The sequence below is a fragment of the Gymnoscopelus braueri genome (genome assembly GCF_963280865.1).
Source record: "Gymnoscopelus braueri genome assembly, chromosome: 7".
In the NCBI taxonomy this organism is placed as follows: Eukaryota; Metazoa; Chordata; class Actinopteri; order Myctophiformes; family Myctophidae; genus Gymnoscopelus; species Gymnoscopelus braueri.
In genome coordinates, this window is record NC_137608.1 from 45,046,283 (window position 1) to 45,067,331 (window position 21,049).

The window sequence follows — 21,049 nt, forward strand, 5'->3', positions numbered from 1 at the left end:
ACTCCACTACATTTACTTGAAAACTTTAGTTACTAGTTACTTTTCAGATATAAACTATGATATAATGAAACCTACATTAACCACTTTAAACCTATTTTGTACCTAGGCTATTTGAAAATAGCAGATCTACAAGCTCACAACGCGTCGCAGCGCGACGCGTTGTGAGCTTGTAGATCGGCTATTTTCAAATATTTAGTACTTTTACTTTTGGTACTTTAAGTACATTTTGATGCCAATACTTTTGTACTTTTACTCAAGTAAATTTTTAATTCTGGACTTTTACTTGTAACAGAGTATTTTTATATTGCAGTATTGGTACTTTTGCTTAAGTAAAGAATTTGAGTACTTTTTCCACCACTGGTTGATAGTAGAGCATACTGTAAACACTCTAGGTGTATACAGGAAGTTATCAGGAGACGCCAACCTCGCTTGAAAGTACTAAACACAAACCTCCATGTTTATATAGTCCCTGTGACCACCAAGTCATCTTGGAGGGAGGGTGTAGACAACCACATGTATCCTCCGATACACACTCTGCTTCTTGTCACCGGACAGTGAGCGTGTAACTCCTGTGGAGGAACAGGCTATCCCTCCCAGTACCGCTCCCTGCTGAACAGGCGCCCCCCGACCACCCTGTAGGCGTCGCTAGTGCAGCGACATACAGACAGATTATTTGTTTACAAACATTGGGACTGCACCCGCAGGTGCCGGTTTCATGTAATCAATTCCCAACAGATCCCCAAACCTGTTGTTTTGGGGAGCGCTGGTTTCAGTTCATTCAATTGTGTGTTGGCTAGTGAGGCGCGCCCTGGCAAGACACAATGTATTGCACACCGAGAACAGCCGACATACAAGCGCACATCACGGTGTGAGCTTGGAGGTCTGCTGTTCTCGGCCGTTCTCTGCGCGCAACACCTTCGCGCAGCGGAGCAGAACTTAGGCTTGAAGGGATACAGCTGAGCTATCAAGCATTGAGCTTGATTATAAGGAGCGCTCCCTCTGCGACTGGAGGTGGGGTTTGGGGGACAACACGTAAACATAAAACACAAGGTATATATTTCAAGAGCGAGAGATCTCAGTAAACAAACATCCATCCTAAACCTTCTTCTTCCACACTGGGAGGAAAACAGCATCTGAAAGTTTGATGGGATTACACGTGAGTGCTGTGACCACTTTTACATCGCATCCAGTGGTGGAAAAAGTACTCAAATTCTTTACTTAAGTAAAAGTACCAATACTGCAATATAAAAATACTCTGTTACAAGTAAAAGTCTAGAATTCAAAATTTACTTGAGTAAAAGTACAAAAGTATTGGCATCAAAATGTACTTCGAGTACCAAAAGTAAAAGTACTAAATATTTGAAAATAGCCGATCTACAAGCTCACAACGCGTCGCGATGCGACGCGTTGTGAGCTTGTAGATCTGCTATTTTCAAATAGCCTAGGTATAAAATAGGGTTAAAGTGGTTAATGTATGTTTCATTATATCATAGTTTATATCTGAAAAGTAACTAGTAACTAAAGTTTTCAAATAATTGTAGTAGAGTAAAAAGTACAATATTTGCCTCTGAGATGTAGTGGAGTAGAAGTAAAAGTATTGGAAATTGGAAAAACTCAAGTAAAGTACAAATACCTCAAAATTGTACTTAAGTACAGTACTTAAGTAAATGTACTTAGTTACTTTACACCACTGCACATATGACACCTTCACATGGGTTTACAGTTCAAATATGCTGTCGAGTCAAGCAAGCAAAGCTATGGGAAAATGAACTGGAACAGAAAACAGCTACTATAAACCTGGGACTACAGTTATGCACAGAGCCGATTGTGTTCATTGGAGCGCTCAGCCTAGTAGGAAGGAACCGTGGGCAAGAACGTGCCCTTTACGTCACCTAGACGCCCCGACATTGAATCCTTTACTTAAACCCTATACTTAGTTGACTGGAGTTCCCCAGGGCTCTATACTAGGCCCCGTCCTGTTTTCACTAAATACCTTCGTCAAAAAAGCTTGTAGATCGGCTATTCTCACCGAATGTTCACCCCCAGAATAGGGACACACTGGGTTTCAAGTGGTTAATTGGGAGTTTCATTCAAGTAAAGCTTCGCTTTCGGACAGCTTTGCATGACTTGCGGATACAGAATCTTTGATGTCTCCTTCTCCTTTGAAAGGGCATTTCTCAGCACCAGCAGATGGTGTGTAATCCCCATCTGTCTGGCTGTTTGACTGTGCTCTGGAACGCTGTCTGATGATACTGTCAGCCTGAGAGACTGCCCCACGTCACGCAGCCAGCTCCACTTGGCACTCGTGGCTAATCACAAAGCATGAGAGGAGTTAGGCATGTTTTCATTGCCTTAATTTTCAAAGTACTCCCAGAAGTGACCTCTCAAAAAAAAATTAAACGGCTTCTGTAATCAATTTTCTTTTACTTTCAGGTAATAAAAGAGAATGCAATACTTAAACCCAGCGGTAAACAGTGGTTCTCAAACTTTTCCATGTCAAGGACCCCCAAAATTATATGTATTTGGCTCCGGACCCCCATCTCAAAATATTTTGTTCCAGGGACCCCCAGAAGTAAAGATTATATATATATATAAAGATAAAATATATATATATTCAAAAGATTTGCACAATTTTCACGATTTTTCAAAAATAGCTGATCTACAAGCTCATAGCACTCATGAGCTTGTATATCTGCTATTTTTGAATAGCCAAAGTATAAAATATGGATAAAGGGCTTAAAATGATTGAACGCTTTATTAACAAATTTAGCTGGGGACCCCCTGGTACCCCCTAAGGGCCCCTGGGGGTCCCCGGACCCCACTTTGAGAACCAATGCCCTATATACTTCAGTGACTGGGGTCCTCCAGGGGGTGTATCCTTGTCAGTGGTGGAAAAAGTACTCAAATTCTTTACTTAAGTAAAAGTACCAATACTGCAATATAAAAATACTCTGTTACAAGTAAAAGTCCAGAATTAAAAATTTACTTGAGTAAAAGTACAAAAGTATTGGCATCAAAATGTACTTAAAGTACCAAAAGTAAAAGTACTAAATATTTGAAAATAGCAGATCTACAAGCTCACAACGCGTCGCGATGCGACGCGTTGTGAGCTTGTAGATCGGCTATTTTCAAATAGCCTCGGTATAAAATAGGTTTAAAGTGGTTAATGTATGTTTCATTATATCGTAATTTATATCTGAAAAGTAACTAGTAACTAAAGTTTTCAAGTAAATGTAGTGGAGTAAAAGTACAACATTTGCCTCTGAGATGTAGTGGAGTAGAAGTAAAAGTATTGGAAATTGGAAATACTCAAGTAAAGTACAAATACCTCAAAATTGTACTTAAGTACAGTACTTAAGTAAATGTACTTAGTTACTTTCCACCACTGATGCCAGGCTACCATCATTGGCCCCTTCATTTCCTCCCTGTACACCAAATATCTTTACAGAAAACAGCCAATCTACGAGGCTGTGAGTTTGTAGATCTGTTGTTTTCGCCATCTGTTATTACGTTCGCCTATTATGACATGCCGAGAATAGGGACGATAAGGTTCAAGTTGTTAAAGGGACACTTCACCCCCAAAAAAAATTGTTTCAATGGATTAGTCACCCCATGGAGACTTCAATTCATGGATATTTTTTTAGTTTTTCCGCTGTTCATCAAATTATTGTCTTAGGAATGAGACAAAAACTAAAAAATATCCATGAATTCAAGTCTCCATGGGGTGACTAATCCATTGAAACAATTGTTTTAGTTTTTTTTGGGGTGAAGTGTCCCTTTAAGCAACAATCGCTGTACGTATAAGATAGCAATCTTCAAATACCAACTTTACCATTGTTAGACTTAACACAACACAGCAATATGTTCTATTGGCTTGTTGATTTTGGCGGTCAAAACTGAAAAATTATAGATAATTATCAGAGTCGTGTACAGGGAATTATCAAGAGTCGACAATTATACTGTTATTGCACGCCTTGGCACTCACGGGGATCCTAACGCTTGCTAATTATGAAACACGCTCTGGGGGAACAACGTTGGAGGACAAATTATTATGACTGTATTAGCAAGTTGAAAAACCAACTTTGCCCCCTGCATACATTCAAACATACAAAACTCCTTGTTTAGAAATGTCATTCATTAAACACCCCGGAGGGTCGTTGCATGGAAAACAGGCCCACATGACCATGTCTGCAAATAACACAACATCATCCTAATGGAAGGAGAATTTTGCTATGGAAAATAGCCCTTGGTAGCACAGCAGGATCCTTGAGCTAAATGAATAATTGATATGATATTCATAAATGGTATAATTGGGGCATTTCATTCGGTAGATTAGTTTCACATGGTTCCCCTAAAATCGCAATCATTGAATTTAATATTTAATAAGTATAATAGGAGAAAATTACAGTGGGGGCTTTTGAAAATAGATTTTTAAGATCGGCGTAATTACAGAGGATTCTCCTTGCTGCAAGATGGAAAACACACTGCGCAATAGTCAACGTTAGAAAGTCAAGAGAATATCGTGAAATTGCTAAATGATGTCCCGCTGTACCCAGGGACGTCACGGGCTCTCAGAAGGTGGGGGGGATGGACTTTCGGTGGACTATACCCCTTATTTTACACTTTGGCTATTCAAAAATAGCAGATATACAAGCTCATAGCGCGGCACCGAGTGCCGCGCTATGAGCTTGTAGATCTGCTATTTTAGAAAAATCGTGAAAAACATTTGTAACTGTCAAATGTAAACAAATTTTGGATTTTCAACATTTTGCGTTTTTTTTGGGCGGATTTTGTTAGTTTTTTTTCGTGTTTTGGTTACTTTATTTCGGTTTTAGGGTTAGGATTAGGATTTAGGTAAATTTTTATTTTTGCCTGATTTTACCGATTTATTATCAAAAACACCTTTTATAGGTATTTTCTTTCAAAAAGTGGGGGGTACGACATCACAGATCTGTGAGAGTGAGGGTGTCGCGTCGTACGCACAGTGAATGGCCGTGACGCCCCTGGCTGTACCTATGTTTTTAAATGTAAATCATGGCTTGTTAATCCACATAATTGCTACATCGGAAGTCATTGAAACAGTCAAAAACAAATATCTCCTTAGTAGCTCATTCAGTAAAAAAAAAAGTACAAGCTGCATTTCAGGCAATGCTAAAACAAACCTGCAATGGATCCAATAGTTATTATTGAATCACAAGCTTGTTAAAGATGCTACAAGCAGTGGTGGAAAAGGTACTCAAATTCTTTACCTAAGTAAAAGTACAAAAGTATTGGCATCAACATGTACTTAAAGTACCAAAAGTAAAAGTAATAAAATGTTTGAAAATAGCAGATCTACAAGCTCACAACGCGTCGCGATGCGACACGTTGTGAGCTTGTAGATCTGCTATTTTCAAATAGCCTAGGTATAAAATAAGGCTGAAGTGGTTAATGTATGTTTCATAATATAATAATTTATATCTAAAAAGTAACTAGTAACTAAAGTTTTCAAATACTTGGAGTAAAAGAGTACAATATTTGGATCCGAGATGTAGTGGAGTAAAAGTAAAAGTATTGATAATTGGAAATACTCCAGTAAAGTAAAAGTACCTCAACATTTTACTTAAGTACAGTACTTGAGTAAATGTACTTAGTTACTTTACACCACTGGCTATAAGTGGTATTTTTCGGTTAAAACCAAACTTTTTGTGTTAAAAAGTTAAAGCTCTATATTCTGATAGTAATCATTGCTATTAAAGAGTGTTTGTTTACTAACGGGGGTCTCTCCGTCTCCCCATCTCTTTAGTGAACAGAAAATACATTTGCAGGTGCTGTCGGTTGCCAATTTCATCCAATCTGGAGAGAGAACTCATTTATCTGTCTCAAAGTTGTAGTGTTCCACTTCCAGTTTCGTCTGAGTCCTGTCTCTGAAATTGGTTTTCTGCCCTGAAAATGCTTTTTTCTGTCTCACTAAAGACTCAAGAGATGGAGAGGTGAAGGCTCTCCATCTCTTTACACTCTATACCAGGGGTCTTCAACAGGGGGTCCGGGACCCCTAGGGGGTCCTCAGAGTTACTACAGGGGGTCCGCCAAATCTTTGTGATATGATTTTTATTTTTTTACATTAACCACTTGAACCCTAGCATCACTTTTCTGAGGAGAACTTTAGACAAAAATAGCAGATCTACAAGCTTGTAAATCGGCTATTTTTGGCAAAGAGGTATAGGTGTAGAGTCAAAAAAGAGCAGACCAAGTAAACAAAAAAAGTATAATCTGAAACCCAATTTTATACAATATAGAGTAGGGGGTCCCTGCTTCATCTCTCTCAGCTAGGGGGTCCTTCGCCTGAAAACGTTGAAGACCCCTGCTCTATACTGTAGCTCTTTACCTATATAGAGATATTTAACACTTACAGCACCTTTTAATACGGTTCATTCGTAAAAAAAAATATAAAACCTACAGTCTTAACCACTTTCAACATGGAGTCACTATTTTGTACATTCAAAATGTTTATTATTATACATTTTTGGAGCGAAAATAGGCCATCTACAAGCTCACAACATTGCGAAGGAGATGCAAGTTTTCCGACCGACAGTAACGCTACTGTATATGTTGTTGCCAAGAAAGGCTGTGTAAGGGCTAAAATGTGCAACAGCTTTTGATCCCATGACCTTGTAGCAACGATAGTTGCTGTTGAAGCAATAGCCACTCCAAAACGCATTGACCAACGAAGACTGTTCCTCTCGTGATGGTCGTTTTCCACAAATCTTTCACCACTCCCCAATTGCTAGCGACGGTGTTAACTAGCCACAGCGTCTGCTGAATTGTAACCTGCATTCTATTCTGGCTTGTTTAGATGTACTCGTTAAAATTAAAGTGGTAAATGGTGCATTTACAGCACTGGTTCTCAAACTTTTTCATGTCAAGGACCCCCAAAATGTATTTGGCTGCGGACCCCTGCCATCTCAAAAATATTTTGTGCCAGGGATTAAAACAAAATAGCAGATCTACAAGCTCGTAGCGCGGCACTCACCCATCCGCACACATTCACACACCGTTGGAGGAGGAAACCATGCACGGCACAAACCCGCTCACCGGGAACAGTTAGGGGGTTCGCCGGTTCAGTGCCTTTCTCAAGGACACTTCAACGCTAAGCCGGGGATCGAACCAGGAACCTTTACGATTCCCAAGCGGCCGCTCTTACCTTCTGAGCCACTGCCGCCCCCAACTGTACTGTACATACAGCACGTAAAAGATATATATATTTTTTTAAAGAACACTCATTCGTATAATGCTACCAGACCAGGCTGACAGTTGGGTCTGACCTGAGAGGCAAGGATGAGTCATCTATAGGTCTCCCGCCCACCCGTGACCTTTTCAAAACCTATGTCACAATGTCCCCAGTGTGGCGTGGCTGAACACCACAGTGCCACTGTGTGTATGGTCACGGAAAGAAGATGAAACAAAGCATTACAGTGTAATATACTGTACTGTGGATCTATTTTGGAAATGATTACTATTTGCAAAGTGGCCGCAATTCTAAGCGGTGTCCGTCCAATGGTCACGGTTACCAGTGGTGGAAAAAGTACTCAAATTCTTTACTTAAGTAAAAGTACCAATACTGCAATATAAAAATACTCTGTTACAAGTAAAAGTCCAGAATTCAAAATTTACTTTAGTAAAAGTACAAAAGTATTGGCATCAAAATGTACTTAAAGTACCAAAAGTAAAAGTACTAAATATTTGAAAATAGCCGATCTACAAGCTCACAACGCGTCGCGATGCGACGCGTTGTGAGCTTGTAGATCGGCTATTTTCAAATAGCCTAGGTTTAAAATAGGTTTAAAGTGGTTAATGTGTGTTTCATTATATCATAATTTATATCTGAAAAGTAACTAGTAACTAAAGTTTTCAAGTAAATGTAGTGGAGTAAAAGTACAATATTTGCCTCTGAGATGTAGTGGAGTAGAAGTAAAAGTATTGGAAATTGGAAATACTCAAGTAAAGTACAAATACCTCAGAATTGTACTTAAGTACAGTACTTAAGTAAATGTACTTAGTTACTTTCCACCACTGACGGTTACACAGTAAAATCCTCAGTGTTCATTTAACTCAGAGAGTGTGCAAAGGGAACCATGGTTTCATTTGTACACTCTCTGAGTTAAATTGATCGACTAATTAATGAATTACTGTAATATACTGGTGACACTCAATAACCACACTTGGGTGTAGCCTGGGACCAGACGAATCTGCCAGTGCAAAAAAAAAAAAAAAGCCCTCTGCGATTTGGGTCTGGCACCGCTCCGTTGTGAATCCATCTCCCGAAGTCTGGGGTGACCTTTATTCAAATTTGGGAGACTGTAATTGTTAGTTAGTTGTAGGTCTAACCAATTGCGTGTCGAGCCATTTTTGAAAAAAACGTCCTCATAGAAGCACCAGACTCATATCCACGCAGTGATATACACGAGCGCGTCTGTGGATTCGTCTATAGTCTGGCCACGTGAGGCTAACTTGGGTGAGCTTTCAAACATAGGTCTTTACTGGTAGACTTCACATATAAACCGACACAGACAGCGCAGTGCAGGGGATATCGGTAATCAGCACAGGTGCAAATAATGTTCCTAATCAGTAGCTGTTCTTTCACATGAAGACACTCTATTACACTCCTCCCCTTTTTAGCAATTTAGCAGCAATTAACAAATAACACAACAAGTTCAATTTAATTTCAAATAAAACTAATCTGCTGTCATACATAGTGAATAGCTGTTCTTTCACATTAAGACACTATTACAATTACTGTTATTACTTAGACTGTACCTAAACCATGATACCTAATTGAGACATTGGAATGATAGTATTTACCCAGGTCTACCAAAGGATCTACACAAGACAGGGATTGTGCCCAACAACCCACTGATCTCATATTTCATACAATGGTGCCATTGTGCCAGTACAATACCTGATTATTCCAAACACGTGCGTCACTACTTTCTTTGTTTTCCACAGGGTCCGAGGGGTCTTGAAGGCCCAGTGGGCCATAAAGGGTCTGCAGGACTGAAGGTAAGGAAAGGGTCAAGATGTAAAAGTTTGCAATAAGATCAGGACCTAGGCCAGCTCTTTTCAGAGTCATTATTTACTCTGTTTTTCTTACTTTTTAGTGAGGGGGACAAACATTTTGAAAACCTTTATGCAAGTCTATAATGTTTGTATGTCTAAGGATGTTATAAGGGCCACGTTTAAATCCAACAACAGAACCTTCAATCAAAAGAGTGCTAAACTTTATGTTGTAGCTTTATGGAAGGAAAATCGTTGAAATGTGCGAATAATGAAATCCTGTGTGTTTTGAACGTGAACCTTGCAGGGCCCTGATGGACCGCCAGGAAAATTGGGCTTCCCTGGCGAGATGGTATGGAGTTTTAAGCTTTTGTGCACCTCTCCATTTATAACAGTAAACAATAGTGTCGACCTAATTACGATTACGTCCCTGTGTTTCTCAGACGTGACTCTGTTTGTAAGTTATTCCTGTTGTGTGTTGTTTTGCTCAAGGGAAAGATCGGCGAGCCAGGTGAAGCAGGGCCTAAGGGATTTCCAGTAAGTGATTGGGGGCTAACAGAGGTCTCTTTTAGGTCAGTTTTGAGTTCGGGGTGGACACATTTTGGGGGAATAGACGTTATAGCAAAGGATAAGAGAGAGTTGTGTGGTGCACTGTTATTCTAGCGGGTGTTGTAGCACTTCAGAATGCATGTGTATAATGAATAGTAGCAGTGTATTATAAAGGACTGTTCTTATTTCCAGGGTATCCATGGACCTTCAGGGCCTCCGGGAGCCAAAGGAATCGCAGGAGAGCCAGTGAGTAACACAGCTACATGTAGTGCTGGGCGATGATATGACTTCAAATCAATATCACCATTATTTCAACCTTTTCCCTCAATTACGGTTATCAAAGATTTTTGAAATGAGCAAATCTACAAGCTTACAACGCACTGTGATGCGACGCGTTGTGAGCTTGTGAATCGGATAGTTTCACAATTTTTGCACACCACCCAGTGAAGACAAAGTATAACATAGGTGGTTAATTTGACTAATTGATTTAGTCGATTATGAAAAATCCATTATAGTCTCATGTGAGTATCATGTCAGTATGATGGTCAGTATCATCATGTCAGTATCATGGTCAGTATCATGTCAGTATCATGGTCAGTAAGTATCATGGTCAGTATCATGGTCAGTATCATGGTCAGTATCATGTCAGTATCATGGTCAGTATCATGTCAGTATCATGTCAGTATCATGGTCAGTATCATAGTCAGTATCATGGTCAGTATCATGGCAGTATCATGGTCAGTATCATGGTCAGTATCATGGTCAGTATCATGTCAGTATCATGGTCAGTATCATGTCAGTATCATGTCAGTATCATGGTCAGTATCATGGCAGTATCATGGTCAGTATCATGGTCAGTATCATGTCAGTATCATGGTCAGTATCATGTCAGTATCATGGTCAGTATCATGGTCAGTATCATAGTCAGTATCATGGTCAGTATCATGGCAGTATCATGGTCAGTATCATGGTCAGTATCATGTCAGTATCATGTCAGTATCATGTCAGTATCATGGTCAGTATCATGGTCAGTATCATGGTCAGTATCATGTCAGTATCTTGGTCAGTATCATGTCAGTATCATGGTCAGTATGAAGTCAGTATCATGTCAGGACCATGATACTGACAATTGTTTTTGTGTTGATTCATTGATATAAGAAAGAAAAACAGCTTTTCGGTTATTTGATTAACTTACATGAGAAAGACGAATATTGGTTATAAATATAAGTTTCGTATATTTTTGGTCAAATGCCCAGGCCTAGCTACATGACAGTTGCTCATTTTGGCTGCCATTTTTAGAATCCCCCCAGTAAGAGACCCGTGCGTGGATGACAATTACTCTCTTCCTTCTCCGCATCGTTGCTGCAGACCTTTCTGGGACCTTCCTCTCTCTCTCTTTGGTTTAAAAAGAGTTTTCTTAATAGCAGCAGGTCTCAGAGGCTGAATCCAGGGAACAGATGGAAACTACAGGGTTACTTTAGCAATACGGAGCTCTCTAGCACCTGCTGTATACCTTCTTCTCATTTTTCTTAGATATGAACTATGTATCTTCAGTTTGCCCCATCTTAACCCATTAAGACCTGGAACGTATCTGTGTCACTTTTTCATTTGAGCTAAAAAGCATTATTTTACACTTTGGCTATTCAAAAATAGCAGATCTACAAGCTCATAGCGCGGCACAGAGTGCCGCGCTATGAGCTTGTAGATCTGCTATTTTTGAAAAATCGTGAAAATGTGTGCAAATCTTTGAATATATATATTCTTTTAAAGCGAACATTAACTCAAATCTTTGCTTCTGTGGGTCCCTGGAACAAAATATTTTGAGATGGGGTCCGCGGCCAAATTCATATCATTTTGGGGGTCCTTGACATGGAAAAAGTTTGAAAACCACTGATATAGAAACATACGTTTTTCAGAAAACCGTTAGGATTTAGAAGAGATTTAGAAGACATTTTGCAGAATCGGAACCTCAGGCCTCAATGGGTTAAATTACCGACTGGAAAGCCATCCCCTGGTGGTCAGAACAGCCTGAAGGCACCTAATCCGCTTTTCCTCTCTCTGCCCAAGACTTTAGACTCAAAGAAAAAGAGTCTTTTTTGATTTATACCACCTCCTTACTCGAGAGACAGCTTTGTTGTAGCCCGAGTGAGTCTCTGTAACAGCAGGCCTGTTTCCATCACTCACAGAAGCTTTTTGGCAGGACTATTCTGAGGGATCGAATCTGGCCCGGGGGCTAGCATAGCTCTCAGCCATCTCTTGATCAACGTATCTCCACAAATCCACATGGGTTTTCTTCCCCTTTCACATCTTTCCCTCCTTGAGTGTCATTTACAAAGACACTGCTTGGGGATTTTGAAACTGCTTTTTAAGAGAAGACAGGCTTTTTGATTGTCTTCCTCTTTCCAGGGACCAGTGGGGCCACCGGGTACGATGGGGCCGCTAGGAGAGATGGGCTTGAAGGTGAGTTTGAGTCTTGACTACCATCACAACTTTGAAACGTTATCTTTTCCAATCACTCCAATGTGACACTGAGCTGTCTTACTGTGTGTCTTTGAAACAACACCGAAGTTGTGCTAAAAGTTAGCAGTGGTGGAAAGTAACTAAGTACATTTACTCAAGTACTGTACTTAAGTACAATTTTGAGGTATTTGTACTTTACTTGAGTATTTCCAATTTCCAATACTTTTACTTCTACTCCACTACATCTCAGAGGCAAATATTGTACTTTTACTCCACTACATTTATTTGAAAATATTAGTTACTAGTTACTTTTTGGATATCAATTATGATATAATGAAACATACATTATCCACTTTAACCCTATTTTATACCCTAGGCTATTTGAAAATAGCAGATCTACAAGCTCACAACGCGTCGCATCGCGACGCGTTGTGGATCGTAGATCGGCTATTTTCAAATATTTAGTACTTTTACTATTGGTACTTTAAGTACATTTTGATGCCAATACTTTTGTACTTTTACTCAAGTAAATTTTGAATTCTAGACTTTTACTTGTAACAGAGTATTTTTATATTGCAGTGTTGGTACTTTTACTTAAGTAAAGAATTTGAGTACTTTTTCCACCACTGGCTAAAAGTTAGTGATTCGCTGACTCACTGTGGGTGAACCATAGAGTTATATAAACACTACGAGTACAGACCGAAGATTCCCAGCCATTCATTGTCTCCGCCAGGCCGAAGGCATGTTATGTATGTTTTACCCTCCGTCCGTCCGTGTGTGTGTGTCTGTGTGTGTGTCCGTCCTGTCCGTGTGTTACCACCAAATCTCCGGCACAGTTGGCCCGGTCGCTGCGAAACTGTGCACACACACTCCCTGGATGCCAATTCAGAAACTCTGCCTCAAATTTTTCACATGGGCCTGTTATAGCGCCACCAGGAGGCCGATTTGTGCAAAACCTTTTTTTCACATTACTCCTACAGTTTTTAACCAAACGTCATGCAAATCGGTACACAGTATCTCTATAGTCATGTGATCAACCCTGAACTGTCCGATTTCCCATATTCCATCCTCATTGGTTAAGGTTGCCATCCAAAGTTTGCAGGATTGGTCCGTTTTGAACAAACTGCCTCAAATCATGAACGCAGCTTGCGATTTCCGTGAAATTTCACACGCACATTCCCACTAGGCCGAGGAAGAAATGCCACCCTTTTCACATTGGCCTGTTATAGCGCCACCAGCAGGTCTAATTTAGCAAAACACATTTTTGGAACAAAATGCCTCAAATCATGAATGCTGTGTCTGATTGCCGTGAAAGACCTAAGAATAAATGGCACCCTTTTCACATTGGCCTATTATAGCGCCACCAGGAGGCCAGAATAACGTACCTGACCTGGCGGAGACCTGTGCTCCGAGGAGCACTTTTTCTAGTTTCAATTAATTTGCGCATTGCCCTTTGGGCATGCTGTTTTGATGACATCATGAGGCTCATTTGCATAAGCGGTAGTGTCCTTTATGTGTCTACGTCGAAACCCTTTTTCGCTCGTTCATGTAGTGTGGTGCCCAACCGGCCCGAACTTACAATACCAGATTTGGCCACTTGGAAGACTGCGCCTAAAAAAAATCTCCCCGGTCCGACTCCTGGGGGCTTTGGGTGAACATGAAAACGATCACCTGTACTTCATGGCCTTTAACCCATTCGATTCAGGAACGCATCTGTGTCATTTTAAATTTTAGCTATAACCATTATTTTATACTTGGCTATTCAAAAATAGCAGATATACAAGCTCATAGCGCGGCACCGAGTGCCGCGCTATGAGCTTGTAGATCTGCTATTTTTGAAAAAGCTTGAACATTTTTCTGCAAATCTTTGAATATATATTTTTTAAAGCGAACATTTGTAACTCAAATCTTTGCCTCTGGAGGTCCCTGGAACAAAATATTTTACAAATGTTCGCTTTAGAAAATATCTATTCAAAGATTTGCTTTTTACAAAAAATTACAGATCTACCAGCTCTATGAGCTTGTATATCTGCTATTTTTGAATAGCCAAAGAAATCGAAAATGACAGAGATGCTTTCCCAGATTGAAAGGGTTAAGCCGCTACCTTCGGTGCTGTGTGCAGCAGGTACTGTTTCAAGACCGGGTTTGTGCAACATGGAAAGGTAAAAAAAAAACGGTACATATTTCACATGGTTAAAACCACCTCAGGTGTAACCACGCCAGGTAAATCAGCATAGGGAAGTGTGAACGTAGTCTACATGAGGGGTTAATGTAAAATAGGGAGACTAAACCAACATGAGGGAATTATGTTCATGCCTTGTTTCAACAGTCTGATGGTAGCCGGGTAGAAAGTGTTCCAAAATTGGGTGTTTGACACTGCGGGTTGTATAGCCTTGAGCTTGCCCGGCCGTTTTCACAGTAGTGGCATGAACAGCCTTATAGGGCATAGCAGTGGCGGCCATTTTCTGGTTCCACTTCAAAATAGTCAATGCATTTTTCCCATTGACATTTCCAAAAATATTTATATCAATTATTTTAAGCCTAGAATCAAGCCATCCAGGGTCCTGGTGAATCATGACCATAACACGTTTGATTCTGTGAAAAAACTTTTTTGAAAACGGCAAAACAAAGGGTATTTATTAAATATAGTATATCATATAATTAAATATAAAATAAAATAAAATCACAGAAAAAAATGTTTTATGGTCATGATTCACCAGGACCCTGGATGGCTTGATTCTAGGTTTAAATGAATTGATATAAATATTTTTGGAAATGTCAATGGGAAAAATGCATTGATTATTTTGAAGTGGAACCAGAAAATGGCCGCCACTGCTATGCCCTATAGATCTGCTTTTTTTAATTTATTATTATTTCTTTGTTTTCTCTAGAATAGGAATGCTAGGGTTCATGTGGTTACATATCTTATTTCTATAGACTATTATATGTATAAACTGATAATAAATATCAACTATCTGAGCTGTGATCATTGTATTGTGACAGGGTCCACCAGGGAAGGTGGGGGAGTGGGGACTCGCTGGCGAACGTGGAGAGAAGGTAAAATTCTGTTCCTTTTCAACAACAAGTTATCAGTAAAAGACTGAATGATTTCAATGCGGTCGGTCTGTATGTTTTTGAGCCTCAGTGGCTTTACTGTCTTATTTCTCTGGCTGACAGGGGCCCACCGGTCAGCCTGGAAACATCGGCGAGCAGGGCCTGATGGGCGAGAGGGTAAGTATCCCACAATTCACCTCTGCATGCATCTGTTAACCCAATAAGACCTGAGGCCGATTCTAAAAATGTTTTCTAAATCCTAACAGTTAAAACAAATAATAATAATAATGTTCCAGGGGCCCCCAGAGGCAAAGATTTGACTTACAAATGTTCGCTTTAAAATATATATATTCAAAGATTTGCAAAAACATTCACGATTTTTGAATAGCCAAAGAAATCTAAAATGACAGACGTGTTCCCGGATTGAATGGTTAAAGAGGATGTATTACTGTAAGTGATATTATTTTGTTGAATCAGGTGTTAAATATAGCTCTATATTCTCATAGTAATCATAGAGTGTTTGTTCAGTATCAGGGGTCTGCCTGTCTCTCCAGCTCTTTAGTAAACGGAGAATACATTCTCGGGTCAGGATACCAATTCTATCCAATCAGGAGAGAGTACTCGTACAGCTTAAACGAGTGCATTTGGAAGTGATGAAACGAAAGAAAATGAGCAGACAAAATTGGAACTAGAACACTGTAACATTGATGCTGATAATTGTGATGAATTATCTTTTTGTGATTGCTAAAGAGTTGGAGAGAGACGGAGACCCCTGTTACTGAACAAACACTCAACAACAATGATTACTATCAAAATATTGAGCATTAATTCTACCCAAAAAAACACATTATTTTTCCAACAAAAAATATTACTTACAGCACCTTTAAGACTAATTGTGGGTGAATATAGTGTCAAATAGTTGAACTTATTGAAGTTTACTTGAGTCCTGACTCTTGACAAACACTTTATGCACTTGAAAAACTCCAACACTGGAGTCAGTGCGTAGGGTAGTTTTGTACCCCGAGCAGACATTTGGCTTGCAACAGCAGTCAATAAAATGAAATTCTTAATTTATTCAATATGTACTATACAGTACATACACTATACATACAGTACACTCATAAACACAAGTACACAGTTAACGCAAGTATCACATCCACAGATAGGCACAGTCCCATTTTGTTTGAAAAGCCAATAGCTGATGGAATAAAAGACCTCGTATATCTGTCTGTGTCACCTCTAGGGTGTTAAATCCTCCACCCTGAGGGGAGCATAGTAAACTCACTGTGTAAAGTGTGCTGGGAGTCCAATAATGACCCGAGCTTTCTCTGTGGCTCTGACTTGGTGCAGGTGGCAAAGATAATTTACATTTACACCAGTGACTTTACGGCACACATACGCAATTTTCCCCAGCATGTTATAGTTTGTCACACTGAGATGGCTAACAGATAATAAATGTTAAAGCACTCACACAAATCACACTTTCAGCAAAGACACTTTCAGCAAAGACTTCACAAACATTACATCTTCTGAGCTTCCTTAAGAAAATCGATCTTTGGTCAGTCTTGGCATCAAAGGTACATTTATCATCCAGGTGGCAGGAGCTAGAAAAGTAGTTAGGACTCCCGTGAATGTCAATGAACATCTCTTTGAACATTCTCGGAAAGACTGTTCACTAGGTGTGTGTGTGTGTGTGTGTGTGTGTGTGTGTGTGTGTGTGTGTGTGTGTGTGTGTGTGTGTGTGTGTGTGTGTGTGTGTGTGTGTGTGTGTGTGTGTGTGTGTGTGTGTGTGTGTGTGTGTGTGTGTGCGTGCGTGTGGCCAATAATTTGTATTTGATAATTTATAAATATTTTAGCATTTTTTAAATTGGGTACAACCAGGAAAAGATCGTGTTATGATGCATATCATATTACGATATCCAAAATCCCAGACGATATGTCGTATATCATGATATAGATACAATATATTGATAATATTACCCAGCCCTATACTGTTCACAGCAGCTGACAAATTCTCCTACGTCCACTCTGTTCCTCATTGTGCAAAAAGCTGACTGCAGTATCTGTCTTTAAAATAAGTCTGACAGTCATTTTTATACAAGACGAAAGCGTAGAAAGACATGCAGCCCTGAGGAGACCCGGTGGAAGATGACAGTGTACTAGACAGAGAAACAGTCACATCAACTCTCTGTTCTGTGTTTGGTCATCCAAATTACAAGATTTCTGCAGCTTATGGGCAAGGATGTGAAGCTGAATGCAATTAACAAGCTGAAGAGTGGTAGATGTACTGTAGAGCAGTCTGTTTCCCCTTCCTGTTGCCTTCAAAACAAGAGTTAACAGGCTTGCAGTAACATTTGTTCAAACCTTTTCATTACAAGGCAAATAACAGCCATCAGGCGATAATCATTTGAGTCTGGGTACCTTCTGCTGTTTCAAAGAGGACCCACAGATTATCTGAGTCATTTTACATTTTAACCACTATTTTACACTTTAGCTATTAAAAAATAGCAGATCTACAAGCTCGTAGCGCGTCACTTCGTGCCGTGCTACGAGCTTGTAGATCTGCTATTTTTGAAAAATCGTGAATATTGGTGCAAATCTTTCAATATTTTTTTAAGCGAACATTTTTAACTCAGATTTGCTTGTGGGGGTCCCTGGAACAAAATATTTTGAGATGGGGGTCCGTGGCCAACTACATACAAATTTTGGGGGTCCTTGACATGAAAAAGTTTGAGAACCACTGATATAGCAACCTAGGTTTTTCAGAAAACTGTTAGGATTTACACAACATTTGTAGAATCGGGCCTCAGGTTTTAATGGGTTAAATGTCATTTAGTTGTCTAGCACAGCTTTTCATGAGCTTACGCCAACACAGTCAGTCAGGTCTGTCAGGACTCTTCCTCTCCTTGATAAGGCTGAGACATCTCTTCGTCAGCCTTCCTTCCATCCCTCAACCCTCTCTTGAAGCTTATTCAACTCCTCTGCCAATTCAGTGTCAGACATATCAAAAGCTTCCATACTTCTCTTTTCATTCTGCGTTCCCAACCAGGGGTGGAAAAAAGTACTCAGATGTTTTGCTGAAGTAAAAGTAGCAATACCACAATGCAAAAATACCCTGTTACAAGTAAAAGGCCTGTATTCAAAGTGCAAATGTTTTATTATTCTGTTAAAATTACATAAATGTTCACTCTCTGTATTTATCAATTTTTCGTGGCTATTTAAAAAAAAAACAGTTATTTTCTATTTCATTTCATGCTGATTCTGTGTGTGTGTGTAGAATCTAAAAATCAATAAACAGAACATTGAGAAAGTGAATCCAGATCTGCAGCACAGGATTCTTTAAAGAGCCTGTACAATTGAAACAGTGAAATATAGTAATTCTTCACGACCAAACCATGACGTCCTTGAATTGGGTTTTCTTTTCTCTTCACAGTCGGCTGCTAGAGCGGAACTAAATGAACAGAATTGTGGTCAGAGGTGCCCTGAAGGAGCTTAGCAGTAATACTTGTAGGCTCCCTTGATGGTGCCATAAATGGTCCACCATCACCTTACCATCACCTTACCATGTCTCATAGGACAGGTGATGCACTGAAAAAGGCAGTGGTGTAAAGTAACTAAGTACAAGTACTGTACTTAAGTACAATTTTGATTTATTTTTACTTTACCAGAGTATTTCCAATTTTCAGTACTTTTACCTGGTCATCTCAGAGGCAAATATTGTACCTATACTCCACTACAATTATTTGAAAACTTTAGTTACTAGTTACTTTGCAGATATAAATTATTACATTATAAAACATACATTAACACATCGACCGCCAGAGGTTAATCTCATAATGTACTCACCAGTGCCAAGGTGTTTTTGTTGTTTTTTTGTTTTTTTCATGTCGCCATAGATCTTGTTAAAATCCTTAAGATTGAGCCGTACACGGACTGTTTACATCCGCGACATCTCAACGTATCTCCCAGTGAAAATCACGTGTCAAACGGGACATCCATGTTGTAGTTAGAGCGGATTACGTTAAACAGTGAAATGCGAGGAGAAAAAACTACAGGAAGAGAATTGAGTTTCAGTTTCGTCTGTAGAATGGGAGCGGACGTGATCGTCAAAACCGGATCCTAAATAATTCCGTTTCCGGTCATCAAACCGGAAACGGAAGTGGATCAAAAAAATTCCGAAAGTGAACCCGGAAATGTTTAGCGCGAAAAGACCGTGGACCGTAGGGCTACGGTCTTGGCGCTTAACAGTTGGATTTAACGGACCGTAGGACTACGTTCTTGGCGGTTAATGTGTTAACCACTTTAGCCCTGTTTTATATTTAGGCTATTTGAAAATAGCCGATCTACAAGCTCACAACGCGTCGCATCGCGACGCGTTGTGAGCTTGTAGATCTGCTATTTTCAAACCTTTTAGTACTTTTACTTTTGGTACTTTTAAGTATATTTTGATGCCAATACTTTTGCACTTTTGCTCAAGTAACATTTTGAACACGGGCCTTTACTTGTAACAGAGTATTTTCTATATATATACATGCAGTATTGATACTTTTACGTAAGTAGACAATGTGAGTACTTTTTCCACCACTGGAATAAAGTGACTGAGGGACTCGGCCATAGCACAGCGAATAAAATCCCCCATAAAAAAACGTAGGAACATCAGGGGATATAAATGCTGCATCACTGCAATGATGATTGATGTTGCACTGTCAACGTTTGCTTTAGGGTGGATACATAAGCCGATGATTTTGACAGATAAATCAACCACAGTCTAACCAGCGGGGGTTTACATATAATCCCCCTGTACTTTGCCAGTCTTATGAGGGTCCCGATTCAATCTCGACGGCTGCCCCAAAGCCTTCGATTTCAACATTACAGTTTGAGTCCCTGTTCTTTTTAGCCAGGTTTCGGTCACGACTTGCACATCGGTGAGCATAATAGAGCACAGGGCTATACAGTGTAACTGTTGTCTCCGTCCGCAGGCTCTAGTGCATTCCTCCCTTCCCTTCCCCTCTATCTCACCCGAACAGTGCTGGTTCTGGGGTGCATTCCACAGCCTTCCTTCAGATATATAATGGTGGCTGAATCCATAGCTGCTGGTTGCACTGCAGGCCGCGAATAAGAGCAATATCACAAGCAAGAAGTTCACAGCGTACATGATAGTAAAATGACAATGTGACAGACAGGCAGTGGTGTAAAGTTACTAAGTACGTTTACTCAAGTACTGTACAATTTTGAGGTATTTTTACTTTACTGGAGTATTTCCAATTTTCTGTACTTTTACTTGTTCTCCACTACATCTCAGAGGCAAATATTGTACTTTTACTCCACAACAATTATTTGAAAACTTTAGTTACTAGTTAATTTTTATTATTACAGCCCTATATATACATTTCGGCCATTTGAAAATAGCAGAGCTACAAGCTTTTGTAACATTTGAGTACTGTTTCCACCACTGCAGACAGGGAGCGACAACAACCACATTAGGACAACAGGACAGTATGTAAACATAAAAACAAAGGCGACAGGTTGCTGCTGCATGTGTAGCGCACCGGAAGTAATACACTATTAGTTATTACAAGAGTTAAAACTGCACCAAACCAGCCATTTGGCTCAGGTTTGGCTTCCACACTGGAATGCAAAAAGACACAATTAAACTTTTACCTCCTTGCATTAATGTACATTATCCATGTTCTAACCTCAGTGCTATGATTCTTGCATTAATGTACATTATCCATGTTCTAACCTCAGTGCTATGGTTCTTGCATTAATTTACATTGTCCATGTTCTAACCTCAGTGCTATGGTTCTTGCATTAATGTACATTATCCATGTTCTAACCTCAGTGCTATGGTTCTTGCATTAATGTACATTATCCATGTTCTAACCTCAGTGCTATGGTTCTTGCATTAATGTACATTGTCCATGTTCTAACCTCAGTGCTATGGTTCTTGCAT

The 21,049-nt window shown here is 39.7% G+C and overlaps 1 protein-coding gene across 2 annotated transcripts in view; it reads left to right on the forward strand.

The window, feature by feature from the left end:
* The window catches only part of col27a1b (collagen, type XXVII, alpha 1b), a 139,788-nt gene that overhangs the window by 88,469 nt on the left and 30,270 nt on the right, over window positions 1-21,049 (forward strand). For both annotated transcript variants that reach the window (XM_080433065.1, XM_080433066.1), the window contains 7 exons: window positions 8,986-9,039; window positions 9,341-9,385; window positions 9,526-9,570; window positions 9,775-9,828; window positions 11,989-12,042; window positions 15,046-15,099; window positions 15,220-15,273. In XM_080433065.1, the coding sequence (XP_080289191.1) occupies window positions 8,986-9,039; window positions 9,341-9,385; window positions 9,526-9,570; window positions 9,775-9,828; window positions 11,989-12,042; window positions 15,046-15,099; window positions 15,220-15,273 (360 nt within the window). The remainder of the gene's footprint in view (window positions 1-8,985; window positions 9,040-9,340; window positions 9,386-9,525; window positions 9,571-9,774; window positions 9,829-11,988; window positions 12,043-15,045; window positions 15,100-15,219; window positions 15,274-21,049) is intronic.